Source organism: Momordica charantia (genome assembly GCF_013281855.1).
Source record: "Momordica charantia cultivar OHB3-1 chromosome 8 unlocalized genomic scaffold, Mcharantia_2.0 BLBB01000008.1, whole genome shotgun sequence".
Taxonomy (NCBI): domain Eukaryota; kingdom Viridiplantae; phylum Streptophyta; class Magnoliopsida; order Cucurbitales; family Cucurbitaceae; genus Momordica; species Momordica charantia.
Genome location: NW_028275166.1, coordinates 17,532,292 through 17,553,660, shown reverse-complemented (window position 1 = coordinate 17,553,660; position 21,369 = coordinate 17,532,292). Strand labels below are relative to the sequence as shown.

Genomic DNA, 21,369 nt, shown 5'->3' with positions numbered 1-21,369 from the left:
ATTTTGAAGTTGAATGAAAAGTGAGTTTTCTCATTAGCTTGGTTGAGACCTTTATCTCCCATTTCTTGTGCAATTTCTTGTGTCTTCTGATACCAAAATGTTAAGAAACCCTTGAGAGTTGGATCTAAGAACCTTGCTAACGAACAAGACCCATAGAACTCAATCCCAAAAACCCCGAAAACAAGTATGGAATCAACCCAAGGAAAAGTTTTTAGAACGGATTACCTTGATGATCAATATCAAGAGTAGAGAAAACTTGTTTCTAAACTCGTGATTCGAATCACTCCACAAGAGATATGATCAACACCGCTTGAATGATCCTAACATGCAAATTCTAAAGACACAAGAAATTGCACAAGAAATGGGAGATAAAGCTCTCAACCAAGCTAATGAGAAAACTCACTTTTCATTCAACTTCAAATTGTGTTTACAACAAGACATCTCAAGGTTATATATAGCCATCCTAGCAAGCCATATGAAAAGTCTTAAGCAAATGAAAAGACTTGTAACTTACAAGAAATGAAAAGACATAACTTACAAGAAATAAAAAGACAAGCAAATGAAAGGTTAAGAACATGGAAAGTCAACCAAAATAAGTGCAATCTCGTCCATAATGAGGGATGTGAGTGTTTGACTTGGTTTTTGAATTGAATGAGTTGACTTTGACTTGTCTTGATGGAGTTGACTTTGACCTTGACCAAGTAGACTTTGACTTGCCTTTAAAACACTTAAAAATGCATAACTTGCACCAAATTGAAGTGCATAGTTCCAACTTCTTGCACATCTTCCTTTTAATTCTCGTGTCGAGTTCACGAACGCTTGGACACGAAGTAGTAAGGCTTGTTGAAGTTTTCGAGCCCTTGATCTTGTAATTGGTCCATGAGGCATGACAAAGAGAGCTCCTTGGTTCATATCATCCTCCCCTTCTTCAGAAGGATTCGTCCTCGAATCTATAAGATCTCCTTGCAATGCAACCTTGTACTCGGCATCTTGAGCTCGTTCAAACATGTTGATAAGATAATAAATTTGTATGGTAAACTTGTAATTGCTTGTAGTAAAGAAAAACCTTGCAGTCTTGTTCCAAATTCCTGGTTTAAATCCCCAATACAGGGCATTGAAGCAATGAGTGAATGTGGCTTCTGAGTGTTCCCGAGGTCTTCATTTTGCAGTTGCATGCTTTTCTTACTCTCCCCAATTTGCACAATATTTGTAATCTCGATCGCTTTCTCAATAAGTACCCTCCTCTGTGGTTGTGTACTCATCAGGCGTCAAAACCTCAACATGCACATCTTCTTCAGCATCATAAATAACAACATCAATATTAAAATCTTCTTGTTGGGCATGCAGAATAGTTTGAACATTCGCATCAATGGCAATCTTGATTCTCTGCCTCATTTGGAATTTGTTGATGATTTTCCTCTTGAGGCGGACACTCGTCCTCTTTTTGAAACCGATTTTGTAGCATGCCTCTTCATTCTTCGTATAGCATTTTGAACTCTTTGCACAATTCATTGAGGTCATTTATGTTTTTGCGAATCCCGACCAATTCCTTCGTATATGGATCATCGCCATGGTGGTTTATCATATATCGCCGGCTACTGTGGAACCGCGATTTCTTCTGTAACGTTCAGTGTGAAACATGGCTGCAAAAAAGTAAAATAACAAAAAAAAAATGGATCTCACAAGCACTCCCCCACTAATTCACTCATTAGTGAAGTTCACTCGTGCTTAACCCTCAACACTCAAAATATGTATCGCTCCCTTACAATCTCTCCCTCACAACTTAGTACACTCTTATGCACTTCAAACAAATCGGTAAGTGAGTCTAGCAAAGTTAAAAGCTATGTGCATTTCAAGTGGTTTAGACAGCACATAAGAACTCAAACAAGAGTGTGATTTTAGGAGTAACCCGAATAACAACAAAGAAACAAGTTAAGAAAAAAAAAAATAATGGACAGAATTATAATGGAAGCTAGAAAGAAAAGAAAGTAGAGTTAAAGATAAAGATGGTTGGGAATTAAGCAACAAGAAAGTAGCATGAGATTTCAATGCAAGGCTACACAAAGAAGTAATGACAAATGGGGTCTTCTATGCTTTTTCCTCTTCCTTTCTTTTTTTTTTATCAGTTATGGATCAGCAAAAGCACAATAATGCTAACAATAAATGCTTTCACGTTCAGTTTTTTTTTTTCTTTTTTTTTTGGAATCAATCAGCAAAGTTCACGAATTTCACCACTCAGCAAGTCGAATTAGAAGACTTCAAAGAAGACAGATTTGTAGATAAGACCCAGATCTATATAATGCAGAGAACGAAAATTGGAAAAGATGAACGAAATTGATACTTTTTTTGTAATTTTAGACAGAATGCTAATATGCTTAGATATAATAAAACATAAGCAAATGAATAAGGAATTCAAAGAGATAAATGCAAGGAAACATATATCCGATCAAAGAGCCTAATGCTCTGATACCAAAATGTTAAGAAACCCTTGAGAGTTGGATCTAAGAACCTTGCTAACGAACAAGACCCATAGAACTCAAATCCCAAAAACCCCGAAAACAAGTATGGAATCAACCCAAGGAAAAGTTTTTAGAACGGATTACCTTGATGATCAATATCAAGAGTAGAGAAACTTGTTTCTAAACTCGTGATTCGAATCACTCCACAAGAGATATGATCAACACCGCTTGAATGATCCTAACATGCAAATTCTAAAGGCACAAGAAATTGCACAAGAAATGGGAGATAAAGCTCTCAACCAAGCTAATGAGAAAACTCACTTTTCATTCAACTTCAAATTGTGTTTACAACAAGACATCTCAAGGTTATATATAGCCATCCTAGCAAGCCATATGAAAAGTCTTAAGCAAATGAAAAAGACTTGTAACTTACAAGAAATGAAAAGACTTGTAAATGAAAAGACATAACTTACAAGAAATAAAAAGACAAGCAAATGAAAGGTTAAGAACATGGAAAGTCAACCAAAATAAGTGCAATCTCGTCCATAATGAGGGATGTGAGTGTTTGACTTGGTTTTTGAATTGAATGAGTTGACTTTGACTTGTCTTGATGGAGTTGACTTTGACCTTGACCAAGTAGACTTTGACTTGCCTTAAAAACACTTAAAAATGCATAACTTGCACCAAATTGAAGTGCATAGTTCCAACTTCTTGCACATCTTCCTTTTAATTCTCGTGTCGAGTTCACGAACGCTTGGACACGAAGTAGTAAGGCTTGTTGAAGTTTTCGAGCCCTTGATCTTGTAATTGGTCCATGAGGCATGACAAAGAGAGCTCCTTGGTTCATATCAGATAGCCGGCGGCACCACGACTATATATCGCTACCTCCACCCCCGTTCTCGAGAAAATGGTTTTGGAAAAGGGGGTTAGAGAAAAAAGTTTGGAAAATGTTTGAAGACATTTTGGGAAGCTTGTTGTATGCTTGAATGCAAGAAAATAGATTAGCGGGCAAGACAAGAATACAACTCAATGTAGGGACGAGACTAGGTGTACCCCCCTAAGGTAGATTATAAAGCATTTTGCATTTGGCAGACGTGAACATGCAAAGTGGCGAGGAGTCACTCGCCACCAAAAGTACAATGAAAAGTAAATAACATGCAAAAGTAAATACATGACATAAAAGTAGAAGGGAAGAGGCTATCATGGGCATGCAGCCATGGGCGACATGCACTGGACGAGCATAACCATGACATCTTCCTCCACTTAAATGGTTGACGTCCCTGTCAACCGACGTTGCTTGAACTCTACGATCTGGGTTGATGCTGATTTCAGATTTCTGTGCATTCCCAACTGATCTATTCATCTGGAAGCCTAGTCCATTTGACTAAGAATTCTTGTACGTCCCTTCTCAGTCGTCTGACTCGACGAGTTCTTTCAGCTAAGATTTCTTCAACTTCTTTTTCCATCTGGTTGTTCAAGGTGACCGCTGGTCGGATCACTTCGTTTCGTGCGGGATCAATGGTGTCTGGGTGATAGGATTTCAAGTTTCTCACATGAATCACTGGGTGGATTTTCATCCATGAGTGTAATTGAACCCTGTATGACGTCTTCCCGACCTTCTGAATGATGTTGACTGGCCCTTCATATTTCCGCACAAGGCGTTGATCTTTGTTACCCCATAATCGGAGCTGTTTCAGGCGTAATTTAATGAGCACTTGATCTTCTGCTTGAAATTCCAACGGTCTGTGCTTCTTGTCGGCCCACTTCTTCATGTGCTTAGACACTTCTCAAGGTATGATCGGGCAACATCCGTGGATTGTCACCATTCTTTGGTGAAGTTGTAAGCTTGAGGGCTCTTTCCTGCGTAAGGGCGGGCAATGATGTGAGGTAACACAGGTAAGCGCTTGCAACTGTTTCAAAAGGAGCCTTCCCTGTGGTTGTGCTCTTCTGGCAGTTGAAACAAAATTGGGCTACATCAAGCATCTATATCCAGTTTTTCTGTCGAGCATCAATGAAGTGGCGAAGGTATTCCTCTAACATCGTTCTGTCTGACCGTCGGTCTGCGAATGGTAGCTTGAGGATATGTTCAGGTTGGAGCCAAGTAGCCGGAAGAGTTCCGTCCAGAAGGTTCTAGTGAATCTTCCATCTCTATCACTCACGATGCTTTCAGGGACACCCCATAGTTTCACTATGTTCTTGAAGAATAGCTGTGCTGTCATCTCTGCGGAACACATCTTCGGAGTTGGGACAAAGGTTGCATATTTGGAGAATCTGTCGACAATAACAAGGATAACTTCAGATTCTCCAACCTTGGGCAGGTGGGTGATGAAATCCAGGGATACGCTCTCCCAAAGCCTTGATGGCACTGAAAGGGGCTCCAGTAAGCCCGCTATTTTAGTTCTCTCGACTTTGTCTTGTTGGCATATGAGACACGTCTTGGTGTATTGCATAACGTCGTCTCGTAGGTTCGGCCAGTAGTACCCTTTCTTCAGTACGGCATATGTTCTCTGCCACCCAGCGTGGCCAGCCCGCATAGTGTCATGGCATTCTCCCATCAGGAGTTTCCTCAGGTTTCCTGCTCGCGGAACATAGCGATGATTGCCCTTGGTAAAAAGGAGTTCGTCTTTGACCCAAAAATGGTGGGTCTTCCTGCCTTTTACTAGCTGAATGATTGTTTGCACTGGGTGACATGCACTAGACGAGCATGACCATGACACCTGGCAACGACGCCAAAAACTTGTTGGGACTTTCTCTACCTTTAAAAAGATTAGAAACTCATGCAAGCGCACAAGCGATGATTGCCCTTGGTAAAAAAGAGGTCGTCTTCGACCCAAAACTGGCGGGTCTTCCTGCCTTTTACTAGCTGAACGATTGTTTGCACTGGGTGACATGCACTAGACGAGCATGACCATGACACCTGGCAACGGCGCCAAAAACTTGTTGGGACTTTCTCTACCTTTAAAAATATTAGAAACTTGTGCAAGCGCACACGGTGACAAGTATTACTCGGAAGTAATCCAAGGTCGAATCCTCAGGGACTTGTTGCTTTTCAAAATCAAGTAATGCAGTGAAATGGTTCAAATATCCAATTGTGATTTAGGAAGAAAAATGTGATAAAATGTTGTCGTTGGGTTTTAACTAACAAGCAATTTATGAAACTCAAACTCCTTGTCCCTGACCTTAGTTTCGATGCAAAACATGGAAAACATACTATGTTGGGAAAATGCATCAGGTGCAATTCCTAACTTTTCTTGGGATTTTGAGTTCTACTCTTTCACTACCGCTTTTGGTTGCTGCAGATACTAGGGTAATCTACAATCATATTCTTATGTGTGATTACAATCGTAAATAATATCTACCAACTTATTTGCATTATGGGTCAGAGGGCTTATGTCTAAGACCATGTTTTATGCGCTTATTCCTAATTCACATCCTATATTAGTTTCCTATTATTTTATCTAACTCACCTTTCCCAAGGTTGGGCTGTGGTATATAAATCAAGTTCCCACTAGCCACATGGAAAGAAGATATAAAGAGAAGTTTTTAGAAATCAACCCAAAATAGTGCCAAGTGCAATCTGGCTAAAATTCCGAGCGTGTTGAAAATCAAATCATTTGACTAAGGCATTCCACAAGGAGGTTGATAAATAATTTAGAACATAATTAAACGAAAGTAAATGCACGAAAACATTAAGAAAGTATTTTTCATTAAATTTAAATTATTAAATAAGTCGTACAAGGAGTTCTAACTTGATCCTCTTCTCTCTCGACCGTGAGGGGAGTTGAAACTCGCTAAAGAACTTTAAAAGAACAGAATGAACAAAGAACGGAAGTAAGAACTCGAATTAAAAGCAATACGAAATGTAAAAACTGAAAAACGAAAAATGAACAACTAAAACATGAACATAAACCCTAAAAACGTGTTCTACAACTAGAGAGCATCTAAAAGAAGATGTAATGAAGCTTGGAAGGGATGAATGGCTTCCTTTCATAGCACCATAGGTTGGTTGAAACTCCCCTCTATTTTAGGTGGAAAAGGGTTGAGATTTCACCTAACCACCTTACTTGGACTTGGACACACAGTTTTGAACATGTGAGAAATGTCCTCCTTGCCTTTCATTAATCAAACTATGCGTTTTGACAATTTACCTTCCAAAAAATGAGTCGGGCGCAATTCTACAAAAGCAGAACTCTATTATTTTCTTCCAACTTCGACCGCATTTATCTCATATTTTTCCTAAAGTATCATAGTTTGACTTTTATGCAGAAATAATCTATGCATGTTCTATTTTAAGAATATGTTATCTTTTTTGGCAAATAATAATGGGAAAGGGGTAAAAAAAACATGGTCAAACAGGACTACCAAAACATGTTTTTGTTGTAAAAAATCAACCCTAACAAGTGGCTAGCTACTGAGTGCCAAATGAAGGATTTGGGAGAAGCTCAGTATATTCTTGGTAGCCAAATTCTAATGGATCCTAAGAACAAAACGCTAGCCCTGTATGAAGCAACTGATATCAATAAGATGCTTGTTCGATAGTCGATGCAGAATTACAAGAAAGGCTTATTGCCTTTCTGGCATTGAGTTCATATGTCTAAGGAACAATGTCCTAAGACACCTCAAGAAGTTGAGGATATGAGACGCATACCCTATGCTTCAGTAGTGGACAGCCTGATATATGCTATGCTGTGCACTAGGCCTGACATTTGCTATGTAGTAGGGATGGTCAGTAGGTATCAATTCAACCCAGGATATGATCACTAAACTACTGTTAAGGGAATCCTCAAGTATCTAAGGAGAACGAGGGACTACAAACTTGTGTATGCCTCTAAGGATTTGATCCTTACAGGATACACTAACTCTGACTTCCAAACAGACAAGGATTATAGGAAATCCACGTCGGGGTCAGTATTCACTTTAAAGGAGGGGCGATAGTTTGGCGAAGCATCAAATAAGGATGCATAGCAAACACCGCGATGGAGGCTAAGTACGTTACAGCTTGTGAAGTAGCAAAAAAAGCGGTTTGACTTAGGAAGTTCTTGACTGATTTGGAATTCGTTCCAAATATGAACTTGCCTATCACACTTTACTGTGATAACAGTGGTGCTGTAGCAAATTCTAAATAACCTCGAAGCCACAGGAGAGGCAAGCACATAGAAAGGAAGTATCACCTAATAAGGGATATAGTGCAATAAGGGAATGTGATCGTCACAAATATCGCTACGGAACATAACATTGTTGATCCTTTTACGAAGGCACTCACGGCTAAAGTGTTTGATGACCATTTAGAAAGTATAGGTCTACGAGCATTATACGATTAGTCTATGACAAGTGGGAGAAATGTAATGGGTATAGTGTATCCCCTAGTTTATTGTATTTTCCCTTTGCTTTATGATAATTTACACCACACTCGAGTTTTGTTCAAGTGGGAGTTTGTTGGGTGTGTTGCCCTAAACTCATAGTTTGTATTTATCAATCAATTTGTTGTTGAATTCATAGCATTGCATTGTCTAAATCCAATAAACTAAACATCCAAGGTTATTATAATGTAACCAGGATATTATACACTACAAGAATTTTGACTTCTGGCGATCGAATCTTTGGTGACCAAAGATAATTTCGTCGCCAAAAGGCATCTTTGACGACCAATTAGTTTTTCGTCGCCAATAGTGAGGGTTTTAGCGACGAAATTACATTTCTTCACCCTAAACTGCCTTTCGGCGACGAAATAATCAAGTGGGCCGAAAGGCAGTTTAATTTCCATGAAATTGTTAGGTGGCAAAAAAATGGCAGGCATTTTCGACAATGAAACCGTGATTTCATCGCGAAAAGGTCAAACGCAATTTGAATTATTTTTCGGCCACGATTTTGTAACCTTTGGCGACGACTTTAAATGTCATCTCAAAAGGTTGCCCTAAAAATCGAATTTTCTTCCACATTTCTCCATTTCTCTTCCTTTCATCTCTCTCCCACCCCCCTCCGATGTTCAGATCCCCAACCCCGACTGCGCTGTCCTCCGTCGTTGCTTGACCCCGCGCCATCCGCCGTTGCCGCTCGCCTTACCATTCGTCGTCGCTCTCTGTTAAGAAACCCTTGAGAGTTAGTTCTAAGAACCTTGCTAACGAACAAGACCCATAGAACTCAATCCCAAAAACCCCGAAAACAAGTATGGAATCAACCCAAGGAAAAGTTTTAGAACGGATTACCTTGATGATCAATATCAAGAGTAGAGAAAACTTGTTTCTAAACTCGTGATTCGAATCACTCCACAAGAGGTATGATCAACACCGCTTGAATGATCCTAAGATGCAAATTCTAAAGACACAAGAAATTGCACAAGAAATGGGAGATAAATCTCTCAACCAAGCTAATGAGAAAACTCACTTTTCATTCAACTTCAAATTGTGTTACAACAAGACATCTCAAGGCTATATATAGCCATCCTAACAAGCCATATGAAAAGTCTTAAGCAAATGAAAAGACTTGTAACTTACAAGAAATGAAAAGACTTGTAAATGAAAAGACATAACTTACGAGAAATGAAAAGACAAGCAAATGAAAAGGTTAAGAACATGGAAAGCCAACCAAAATAATTGCAATCCCGTCCATAATGAGGGATGTGAGTGTTTGACTTGGTTTTTGAATTGAATGAGTTGACTTTGACTTGTCTTGATGGAGTTGACTTTGACCTTGACCAAGTGGACTTTAACTTGCCATAAAAACACTTAAAAATGCATAACTTGCACCAAATTGAAGTGCATAGTTCTAACTTCTTGCACATCTTCCTTTATTTCTCTTGTCGAGTTCAAGAACGCTTGGACACGAAGTAGCAAAGCTTGTTGAAGTTTCCTAGCTCTCGATCTTGTAATCGGTCCATGAGGCATAACAACGGTAGCTCCTTGGTTCATATCATCCTCCCCATCTTCAGAAGGATTCGTCCTCGAATCGAAGTCATCAACTACATCAAAAGGAGACAAATCAGAAACATTAAAGGTAGCACTCACTCCATACTTACCTGGCAAATCAATCTTATAGCATTATCATTGATCCGTTCAAGGACTTGAAAAGGACCATCGCCTCGTGGTAGCAACTTAGACCTTCGTTGAGTTGGAAACCGTTCCTTTCGAAAATGTACCCAAACCCAATCCCCTGGCTGGAAAACAAGGAGCTTGCGTCCTTTATTGATGCGGGAAGCAACCTTAGTGTTTTGCTTCTCAATCCTTTCCTTAACTTCTTTATGTAGCCTATGGACAAGATCAACCTTTGTGCTAGCATCATAACTCACAAATTCATTAGGAGGCATAGGCAACAAATCAAGTGGGGAGATAGGATTGAAACCATATACAATTTCAAACGGTGTGCATTTAGTAGTACAATGGACAGCCCTATTATATGCAAATTCAATTAATGGCAAACAATCCTCCCAAGTTTTAAGATTTTTATCTATGATTGCTCGAAGCATGGTAACCATTGTCCTATTTACTACCTCAGTTTGTCCATCAGTTTGGGGATGACAAGTAGTAGAATAAACAAGTTTGGTTCCCAACTTTCCCCATAACACACGCCAAAAATGACTTAAAAATTTTACATCGCGATCACTAACAATAGTTCTAGGAATGCCATGCAAACGAACAACTTCCCTAAAAAACAAATCAGCAATCAATTTAGCATCATCGGTTTTATGGCATGGTATGAAATGCGCCATCTTGCTAAACCTATCAACCACTACAAATATACTATCCCTACCCTTCCGAGTTCTTGGTAAACCAAGGACAAAATCCATAGAAATATCAACCCAAGGAGTAGTAGGAACAGGCAAAGGTGAATATAACCATGTGGTTGTAACCTAGACTTAGCTTGTTTGCATGCAATACAATGCTTACACACTTTATGCACATCATGCTTCATCTTAGGCCAATAAAAATGTTCAGCAAGCATATCATAAGTTTTAGAAACACCAAAATGAGCCATTAAACCACCCCCATGAGCTTCCTTTACAAGCAATTCACGAATTGAACAAGATGGAATGCAAAGTTTTCCTTTTCGAAACAAAATCCTTCAAACAACATGTAATCATCAACAACAAGTCCTTTTTCACACGATTCAACAAAAGGAGCAAAGAACACATCATCTAGATACAAGGACTTGAGATGTTCAAATCCTAAAATCTTAGCATTCAAAGTATTAAAGAGAGCATACCTTCGTGATAAAGCATCTGCAACAATGTTCTCCTTACCTTGTTTATACTTAATCACATATGGAAATGTCTCTATAAACTCCAACCACTTGGCATGTCTGCGATTCAGTTTGCTTTGCCCTCTCAAGTGCTTTAGGCTCTCATGATCCGTATGAATGACGAACTCCTTTGGCCAAAGATAATGCTGCCAAGTGTGCAAAGCTCGTACCAAAGCATAAAGTTCTTTGTCATAAGTTGGGTACCGCAAAGAAGCACCACTCAACTTTTCACTAAAGAACATTAGTGGCTTATGGTTTTGCATTAGTACAGCCCCAATTCCAATCCCACTTGCATCACATTCAATTTCAAAAGTCAAATCAAAGTTCGGTAAAGCAAGTAGAGGAGCATTGCACAACTTATCCTTTAAAACATTAAAAGCATGCTCTTGGGATGTACCCCAAACAAAAGGAACATTTTTCTTTACCAATTCATTTAGAGGTGAAGCTAGGGTGCTAAAGTCCTTAATAAAACGCCGATAAAAGCTAGCTAGCCCATGAAAACTTCGAACCTCCCCAACATTCGTGGGAGTTGGCCATTCGCTAATAGCCTTAACTTTCTCACTATCCACCTCAACTCCTCGACTAGACACAATGAAACCAAGAAAATTAACCCTTTCCATGCAAAAATTACATTTCTTTAGGTTAGCATACAATTTTCTCTCGTTTCTAAGTGTAGTCAGAAAGCACGCACATGCATTACATGATCTTCCAAAGACTTCGAATACACAAGTATATCATCAAAATAAACAACCACAAATTTTCCCAAATATTCACGCAATACATGGTTCATCAACCTCATGAAAGTACTAGGAGCATTAGTTAAACCAAAAGGCATAACAAGCCACTCATACAATCCATATTTGGTCTTAAATGCAGTTTTCCATTCATCTCCAACATTCATACGAATTTGATGATACCCAGATTTCAAATCAATCTTAGTAAAGAGACTACAGCCATGCAATTCATCTAACATATCATCTAACCTAGGAATAGGATGACGATATTTAACAGTGATCTTATTAATAGCCCTACAGTCTACACACATTCCAAGTTCCATCTTTTTTAGGCACTAAAATAACAGGCACACTACAAGGACTAAGGCTTTCGCGTACATACCCATGAGCTAACAATTCATCCACTTGCCTTTGAATTTCTTTGGCTTCAGTAGGATTAGTCCTATAAGCTGGTCGGTTAGGTATGGTAGCACCTGGAATGAAGTCAATCTTATGCTCGATGCCACGAAGTGGTGGCAATTCCTTGGGCATCTCCTCGGGAAACAAGTCCTCAAATTCCTATAAAAGAGAAACAAAAATACTAGGCAAGGAGGTGTTAAGCTCGTTAGTAAGAAAACAAGACCCTTTGTACAAAAGTACAAGAACAGTCCGTTTCGCCATTAAAACATTCCTAACCTCACTTGAACTAGCATACAAGCTCACCGTTTTGGCTTTTCTCTCATTTTTCCCACTAGGCTGATTGCTACTCCCTTGCTTTTCACTCAAACTTTTTTTTCTCTCAACTCATTTCTTTTGTTTTCTTTTTCACTTTTTGCTTTTGCATCAGCCTCTTGCCTCTTCTTTTCAAGTTTGCATTGATCAACATGCACATCTTTTGGTGACAAAGGTACAAGAGTAGTTTTCTTCCATGATGAGTAAAAGAATAGCGATTGGCATACCCATCATACATTACCCGACGGTCAAATTGCCAAGGTCTACCCAACAATATATCCCCGGCATGCATAGGTACAACATCACACAAAACATCATCAACATATTTTCCAATAGCAAAAGAAACAAGAGCTTGTCTACTCACCTTTACCTCCCCACAATCACTCAACCATTGAAGTTTATATGGTCTAGGATGTGGTTTTGTCTCTAAGTTAAGCCTCTTGACCAGAATAGAACTTACAACGTTGGTACAACTACCACTATCAATAATCACACTACAAGGCACAGTTTGGACAAGACACCTAGTGTGAAATAAGTTCTCTCGTTGGTCTAGGCCATCCTCCTTAATTTGAGTACTGAGAGCTCTCCTAGTGACTAAGGACATATGTGTAGGGTCCTCTTCACTATACTCCTCACTCTCACATTCACCATTGTCGTCCTCTTCTACCTCATCTTCCTTCTCATCTTCTGTTACAAACTCTCCTTCTCTAATTATCATAGTTCTTCTATTAGGGCAGTCTCGACTGTAATGTCCTACTCCTTGACATTTCCAGCATTTAATATCCCGATTCCTCACATTAGGTTCATCAACTTTCTCTTTCCCCTTCTTGGAACTCTCTCCTTTCTCAAACTTTCTTTTGGTTTCTCATATGCCTCTCGATTTCTAAGTTTAGAATCAGCACTCTTACTATCCGTTTTCCATGTAGAAGATGAATGGGAAAAGGGCTTAGTAGAATACCTTTGAGATCGCCTTTGGAGCTGCTTCTCAATTTTGATGGCAAGGTGCAACATCTCTTCGATGTTAAAGTAAGGTTGTAGATCAACCTTATCCGCAATCTCCTTGTTTAAGCCATTAAGAAACCGTGCCATGAGATTCTCCATGTCCTCTTCAAGATCCAGCCGATTCATCAACGTATCCATCTCCTTGTAATAGTCCTCCACAGACTTACTACCTTGTCTCAACACTTGGAGCTTTTGCGCTGTGTCCCTGTGGAAATGTCTAGGAACAAATCGCCTCCTCAACAACTCCTTGAACTCATACCATGAATCGATTGGCGCCTCAAGGTTTCGTCTCCTAATTGACATTAATTTGTCCCACCATGTTACTGCATAATCTTTGAATTGAGCAAGACATAGTCGTACCTTCTTTTCTTCACTGAAATTATGGCAATCAAACACGAACTCCACTTCTTTCTCCCATTGAATGTACGCTTCCGGATCAGTCTTACCATAGAACTTCGGAAGTTTTAATTTGATGTTTCCCAAGTTTCGATCAACTTGAGCATTCGCTCGTGGGGCTCTTTGGAAATTATGATAGCCTCTTCCCCGGCCTCTCCCTCGATCTAAGCCACGACCAACGTGTCTATCACCCCCTCTTGGACCCGCTAAAACTGTAGCCTGATCGTCCTCCCAATGATCGGATCCATCACCTTCATACTCATCCTCATCCATAACACGTGGTGGTGGAGGTGGTGGAACTCTCTCCTGAGCTTGGTTTTGAGTCTCCAACCTTCCTATCCGTTCTGTCAATGCCTCCATGCTACGAATCATTCGTTCAACAGTTCCTTCTAGCGCCTCTCTCCTCCGGGCATCAGAAATATTGCCTTCATCTCCAAGATTAGCCATGCTGTAAAAACAAAATAGAGTGACAAGAAATGGACCTCACAAGCACTCCCTCACTAATTCACTCGTTAGTGAAGTTCACTCGTGTTTAACCCTCAACACTCAAAATAATGTATCGCTCCCTTACAATCTCTCCCTCACAACTTAGTACACTCTTATGCACTTCAAACAAATCGGTAAGTGAGTCTAGCAAAGTTAAAAGCTATGTGCATTTCAAGTGGTTTAGACAGCACATAAGAACTCAAACAAGAGTGTGATTTTGGGAGTAACCCGAATAACAACAAAGAAACAAGTTAAGAAAAAAAATAATGGACAGAGTTATAATGGAAGCTAGAAAGAAACGAAAGTAGAGTTAAAGATAAAGATGGTTGGGAATTAAGCAACAAGGAAGTAGCATGAGATTTCAATGCAAGGCTACACAAAGAAGTAATGACAAATGGGGTCTTCTATGTTTTTTTTTTCTTCTTCTTTCTTTCGTTTTTTTTTTTTTTTCAGTTATGGATCAGCAAAAGCACAATAATGCTAACAATAAATGCTTTCACGTTCAGTTTTTTTTTTTTTTTTTTTTTTTATAAATCAATCAGCAAAGTGCACGAATTTCACCACTAAGAAAGTCGAATCATAAGACTTCAAAGAAGACAGATTTGTAGATAAGATCCAGATCTATAATAATGCAGAAGACGAAAATTGGAAAAGATGAATGGAATTGATACTTTTTTTTTTGTAATTTTTTTGACAGAATGCATATGCTTAGATATAATAAAACATAAGCAAGGAACACAGAATTCAAAGAGATAAATGCAAGGAAACATATATCCGATCAAAGAGCCTAATGCTCTGATACCAAAATGTTAAGAAACCCTTGAGAGTTGGATCTAAGAACCTTGCTAACGAACAAGACCCATAGAACTCAATCCCAAAAACCCCGAAAACAAGTATGGAATCAACCCAAGGAAAAGTTTTAGAACGGATTACCTTGATGATCAATATCAAGAGTAGAGAAAACTTGTTTCTAAACTCGTGATTCGAATCACTCCACAAGAGGTATGATCAACACCGCTTGAATGATCCTAAGATGCAAATTCTAAAGACACAAGAAATTGCACAAGAAATGGGAGATAAATCTCTCAACCAAGCTAATGAGAAAACTCACTTTTCATTCAACTTCAAATTGTGTTACAACAAGACATCTCAAGGCTATATATAGCCATCCTAACAAGCCATATGAAAAGTCTTAAGCAAATGAAAAGACTTGTAACTTACAAGAAATGAAAAGACTTGTAAATGAAAAGACATAACTTACGAGAAATGAAAAGACAAGCAAATGAAAAGGTTAAGAACATGGAAAGCCAACCAAAATAATTGCAATCCCGTCCATAATGAGGGATGTGAGTGTTTGACTTGGTTTTTGAATTGAATGAGTTGACTTTGACTTGTCTTGATGGAGTTGACTTTGACCTTGACCAAGTGGACTTTAACTTGCCATAAAAACACTTAAAAATGCATAACTTGCACCAAATTGAAGTGCATAGTTCTAACTTCTTGCACATCTTCCTTTATTTCTCTTGTCGAGTTCAAGAACGCTTGGACACGAAGTAGCAAAGCTTGTTGAAGTTTCCTAGCTCTCGATCTTGTAATCGGTCCATGAGGCATAACAACGGTAGCTCCTTGGTTCATATCACTCTCCCTCGTTGTTCCTCTCCAACGTCGACCTCCCCCCTTTCGTGGCCGAACATATTTCCGCCGCCTGCAGCCGCTGTGCCCCGCCCCCAACAAACTGCCGACCGCTTCAAGTTTATTATTTTTTTATATTTACGTTATTTATGTTTTTTTGTATTATATTAGATTTATTTATGTTATTTTGTTTATTTTTTAAATATTATATTTATGTATATTATTTTGTTTTTTTAATCTTTGAACACAAGCTTGAATTATTTGAGAAATTGTAAATTCTATTTGGGAAATTGTGAATGCTATTTGAGAAATTCTGAATGTTATTTTAGAAATTGTGATGTTTTATTTGAGTTATTGGAGAAATTTTGAAGTTGATGTTTTGTAATCTTGGACACATGCTTCAGTTATGTTTTGTATATTAGTTGATGTTTTATATGAGTTATTGGAGAAATTGTGAAATGAGTTATTTGAGAAAATATGAAAGTTGTTAATTGTTTGATCTTGACATAGTTTTTTTGGTTGTGAGGTGTTTAAATGTTGTTTTTTTGATATAATTTATTGGCTTTGTAAGTATGATTGTTTTATTTATACTTAAATTAGTCGAAACTAAGTACTTAAATTAGTCGATGCTTGTGTGCATGATTGTTTTATTTATATGTGTTCTTTGTGATTTTCTTGTTGTTAGTTTTGAATTTATAATGAATTATGAAATCATTATTTTGGTTATGAGCGATGTTGGTCTAGATTTTTAGATGACCTCTCTAAGTTTATTTTAGTAATTTTTGTAGTGTCTATATCTTAGGAATATATCTAAGCCCTCAATAATACTTTCAAACTCTACTACTTTTAACAACAAAACTCATAATCGACAATAATGACCACGCCCCTGTCATCCTTGTTTCGCTTTGAAACAAAATTTAGATATTTATATTTTCAAAATATCCTTATGTTGATGACAAAATGAATCTAATCTTTTATCTGATTCTTTTAGGATTCAACATTTACCATTTATACTGAATTGAAGGTTTTTTAACAGTATTATCATCGAGAATGAATAAGGATTGGATTAAGGTTATGTTGGGTGTGTTGCCCTAAACTCGTAGATTGTATTTATGTAAAAATACATGTATATTCAATAAAGTTTTTTTCAATAAATTTTTTGTCGAATTCATAGCATTTCATTGTCCAAAATCCAATCAACTAAACATCCAAGGTTATTATCATGTAACTAGGACAGTATATATATTGGGTATATATTTGATATACTGGGTATATAATGGATATACCCCTGATATACGAGGTATATATTTGACATACCCTTGATATACAAGTGGATAATGTCCCGTGAATAACCTAAAGGGTCTATAGTATATGCATAAGGCTAGGTACCTTATCCTGGCAACACTATGGATATGGTCCACTCTGTAAATGTTACAGACGACTTGATGCAGGTCGTTCGTGTGGACACGTGTGAGTGGGAGTGTCCTATACAATGAGTTTGTGTAAGACCAGACTGTGAAATAGTCAATCTTTAGATGTAACGCCATTGACTAACAGATTGCTATTTCATAGGATGACCAGACAATTCATTCTCAATCCTGAGTGAGTTATGGACTCCTGCCCGTGAGGACTCATACGTTGATCTATATGGATGAGAGTGGCCTGAGTTGCCGACTCAATATTCCTACGATGTTGGGGACGAGACCGAGTAGAGAGCTGGAAACATAACTTCACAAGATGGAATTCACTCCTCCCCGATTTTAGGGGAGTAGATGAGTGTTCTCTTAATTACTGACTCCGGGACTTGAACAAGGGGCCCCACCGGGTTGTTCATCAGAGAAGCAGTGGTATTTAAGGAGTAAGATGTAACTCAAGGGTAAAACGGTGATTTGACCCAGCTTGAGTTACAAGCACTCGTGAAGGATTGACTTGTCATTAATGGTCGTATATCCGTGGACACGAAAACATTCTATAGTGAGTCTTTAGTGGAGTGACCCGTAGTTAATGAATTTTGATTAACTCGGTCAATGAGTTTGATCGATTAATCTCGTATCTTTGGAGTTTCTGATCTGTAGGTCCATTTGATCTCCTAGCTAGCTCATAACGAGTAAAACGAGGATCAAGTTTTTGGAAGAATTTGAACTATTCAAATTGCACAAGGGAATATATGTATATTGATACATTATAATATATAGTTAATTCTAAATTAAAACTATATATTATGAGAGATATTATTTGAATAAGATTCAAATAAAATTCACATGAATATGATTCATATTAAAACTATAGGTTAAAAATATTGTGCATAAGATGTACATTACAACTATAGGTTATACGAGATAAATGCTATAGAATATGATTCTATTTTTGTAATAAATAATTAAGTGTTAATTATTTATTTAATTTATATATATATATATATATATATATTAATTAATTGTTAATTTGATTAATGATTAATTAATTAATCTGACTAATTAATTAATTATATATATATATATCAATTATTATGATATGAACCAAGGAGCTACCGTTGTTATGCCTCATGGACCGATTACAAGATCGAGAGCTAGGAAACTTCAACAAGCTTTGCTACTTCATGTCCAAGCGTTCTTGAACTCGACAAGAGAAATAAAGGAAGATGTGCAAGAAGTTAGAACTATGCACTTCAATTTGGTGCAAGTTATGCATTTTTAAGTGTTTTTATGGCAAGTTAAAGTCCACTTGGTCAAGGTCAAAGTCAACTCCATCAAGACAAGTCAAAGTCAACTCATTCAATTCAAAAACCAAGTCAAACACTCACATCCCTCATTATGGACGGGATTGCAATTATTTTGGTTGGCTTTCCATGTTCTTAACCTTTTCATTTGCTTGTCTTTTCATTTCTCGTAAGTTATGTCTTTTCATTTACAAGTCTTTTCATTTCTTGCAAGTTACAAGTCTTTTCATTTGCTTAAGACTTTTCATATGGCTTGCTAGGATGGATATATATAGCCTTGAGATGTCTTGTTGTAACACAATTTGAAGTTGAATGAAAAGTGAGTTTTCTCATTAGCTTGGTTGAGAGATTTATCTCCCATTTCTTGTGCAATTTCTTGTGTCTTTAGAATTTGCATGTTAGGATCATTCAAGCGGTGTTGATCATACCTCTTGTGGAGTGATTCGAATCACGAGTTTAGAAACAAGTTTTCTATACTCTTGATATTGATCATCAAGGTAATCCGTTCTAAAACTTTTCCTTGGGTTGATTCCGTACTTGTTTTCGGGATTTTTGGGATTGAGTTCTATGGGTCTTGTTCGTTAGGAAGGTTCTTAGATCCAACTCTCAAGGGTTTCTTAACACTCGAGCCACTCTCACCCATACAGATCAAAGGACGAGCCCTCACGGGCAGGAGTCCATAACTCACTTAGAATTGAGAATGAGTTGCCTGGTCATCCTAAAAAATGACAATCTATTAGTTAACGGTGTTACATCTAAAGATTGTCTATTTCGCGGTCCGGTCTTATACAAACTCATTGTATAGGATACCCCCACTCGCATGTCTCCACACGAACGACCTTGATCGAGTCCTCTGTAACATTTACAAACTGGGCCGTATCCATAGTGTTGCCAGGATAAGGTACCCAACCTTATCCATATACTATAGACCCTTTAGGTTATTCATAGGACATTATCCATTCATATATCAGGGGTATATCAAATATATACCCCGTATATCAAATATATACCCAATATATATACTGTCCCGATTACATTAAAATAACCTTGGATGTTTAGTTTATTGGATTTTGACAATGCAATGATATGTTTCAACAACAAATTTATTGAATATACATTTGTTTTTACATAATACAAACTACGAGTTTAGGGCAACACATCCAACAGGAATTACATTCCAACTCTTAGCACCCGATACACCTCAACATAATCGTGTATCAGAAAGGAGAAATGAGCCCTGTTAGACATTGTTCGATCTATGATGAGCTATGCTAATTGCCTGCCTCATTTTGGGGTTATACAACATAGACTGCAGTATACATTTTGAACACAATTCCATCAAAAAGTATTTCTAAAACACCTTTTGAATTATGGAGTGGACGTAAATCTAGTTTACGTCGCTTTAGAATTTGGGGATGTCCAGCACATGTGTTAGTGACAAACCTGCATGAACTGGAATCTGATGGGATGTGAATCCCGGAGCGGAAGCGAATCATCGTTCATGATTTTTTGAGAAAACAAAAACAAAAGTGTAAAGCAGAAAATACAGAGGAAACTTACATTTGAAGAACTTTTCTTCAAAGATTTCCACCCGAACACCACCAAACGATCTTCCATGCTATCCTCTTAGGTCTCTAGGTCGCGCTTGTTGGAGCGTTTCTTTGGAACGAGAGGGAGAGTTTGAGAGAGAGAGCTTTGATTAAGAGAAAATCATTGGGTGTTCTTCTTTGTTATCCATGTTCTGTATCTTGCAGAACTGCAAAAAAAGAAAAGAAAGACAGTCCCCACGTCACTTAACTGCTCACTTCCCTGCAATTTTGTAGGGGAATTTAATATTAAGAAATGTATATATATATTAATATTATTAATTAATAATAATTAATATATATATATTTAATTAATCATATTAATTAATAAATAAATAATAATTAATTAATATATATATACATATATATAAATTAAATAAATAATTAAGACTTAATTATTTATTACAAAAATATAATCATATTTTATTGAATTTCTCTTGTATAACCTATAGTCTTAATGTACATCTTATGCACGTTATTTTTAACCTATAGTTTTAATATGAATCTTATTCATATTAATTTTATTTGAATCTCATTCAAATAATTTCTCTCATAATATATAGTTTTAATTTAGAATTAACTATATATTATAATGTATCAATATACATATAATCCCTTAAGTAATATGAACAGTTCAAATTCTTCCAAAAACTTGATCCTCGTTTTGCCTGTTATGAGCTAGCAAAAGGATCTAATGGACCTACAGATCATGTAACGCCCCGAGTCCCTCAGGTTAGTTAGTCTCGAATCAGGAGATTTTTCATTTAATTTTAAATTGATTGTTAATTAAATTTATCTATATTTATCGGGCTCTAAACTCCAATTAAATTAATAATTACCGGACTTCGTGTGGTGGGTCTTGTTTTAAGGAGGATAGACTTCTTTTCTCTTGGGCTTGGACTTGTTGGGCCTCCATTGAGGTAATTTGGTTTTAAAACAAAACAAAAAAAAAAAAGGAAAAAACCCTAAGCTCCCTCTTCTCCTTCATTCTTACCCTAGCCGCCCACCACCCCCTCCTTCTTGTTGTAAAGTTCGGCAGCCACAAGAGCGTTTCCAGGCGAGGTGCAGTGGTGGCCGACGACGACACGACGGTGGAGTAGCAACCCAGGAGCAGCGGCGCTTCTTTGGATCGAGCAGCAGCAGCGGCGCTTCTTCGGATCGGACAGCAGCGGCTGCGGCGCTCCTTCGGATCGAGCAGCGGCAGCCGGCGACTTCCCCGACGTCCCGGCGGTCTGCAGTAGCGGCGGTGCGTTCCCCGGCGGTCTGCAACGAACCCGCACCGCTCCTCCTTGCGGCAGCGCACGGCAAATGGGCTGTACAGTGGCGAACCGGCGGCGACCTGCTGCTACGATCCGACGAAAGACAACTCCAGCGGCGGGATTTGTGCGTTACAGCAGTGTTTAGGACGT

The 21,369-nt window shown here is 38.0% G+C and overlaps 1 protein-coding gene across 1 annotated transcript; it reads right to left on the bottom strand.

Moving 5' to 3' along the window:
• Positions 1 to 4,492: 4,492 nt before the first annotated feature.
• On the bottom strand, positions 4,493 to 14,455 carry LOC148209669 (uncharacterized). Its single transcript, XM_088126945.1, is given in 9 exon segments — positions 4,493 to 5,122; positions 9,475 to 10,289; positions 10,292 to 10,504; positions 10,507 to 11,376; positions 11,379 to 11,763; positions 11,834 to 12,138; positions 12,237 to 12,332; positions 12,335 to 12,967; positions 12,970 to 14,455. Coding segments are annotated over 9 exon segments (4,962 nt in total). The 5' UTR covers positions 13,985 to 14,455.
• Positions 14,456 to 21,369: the final 6,914 nt, after the last annotated feature.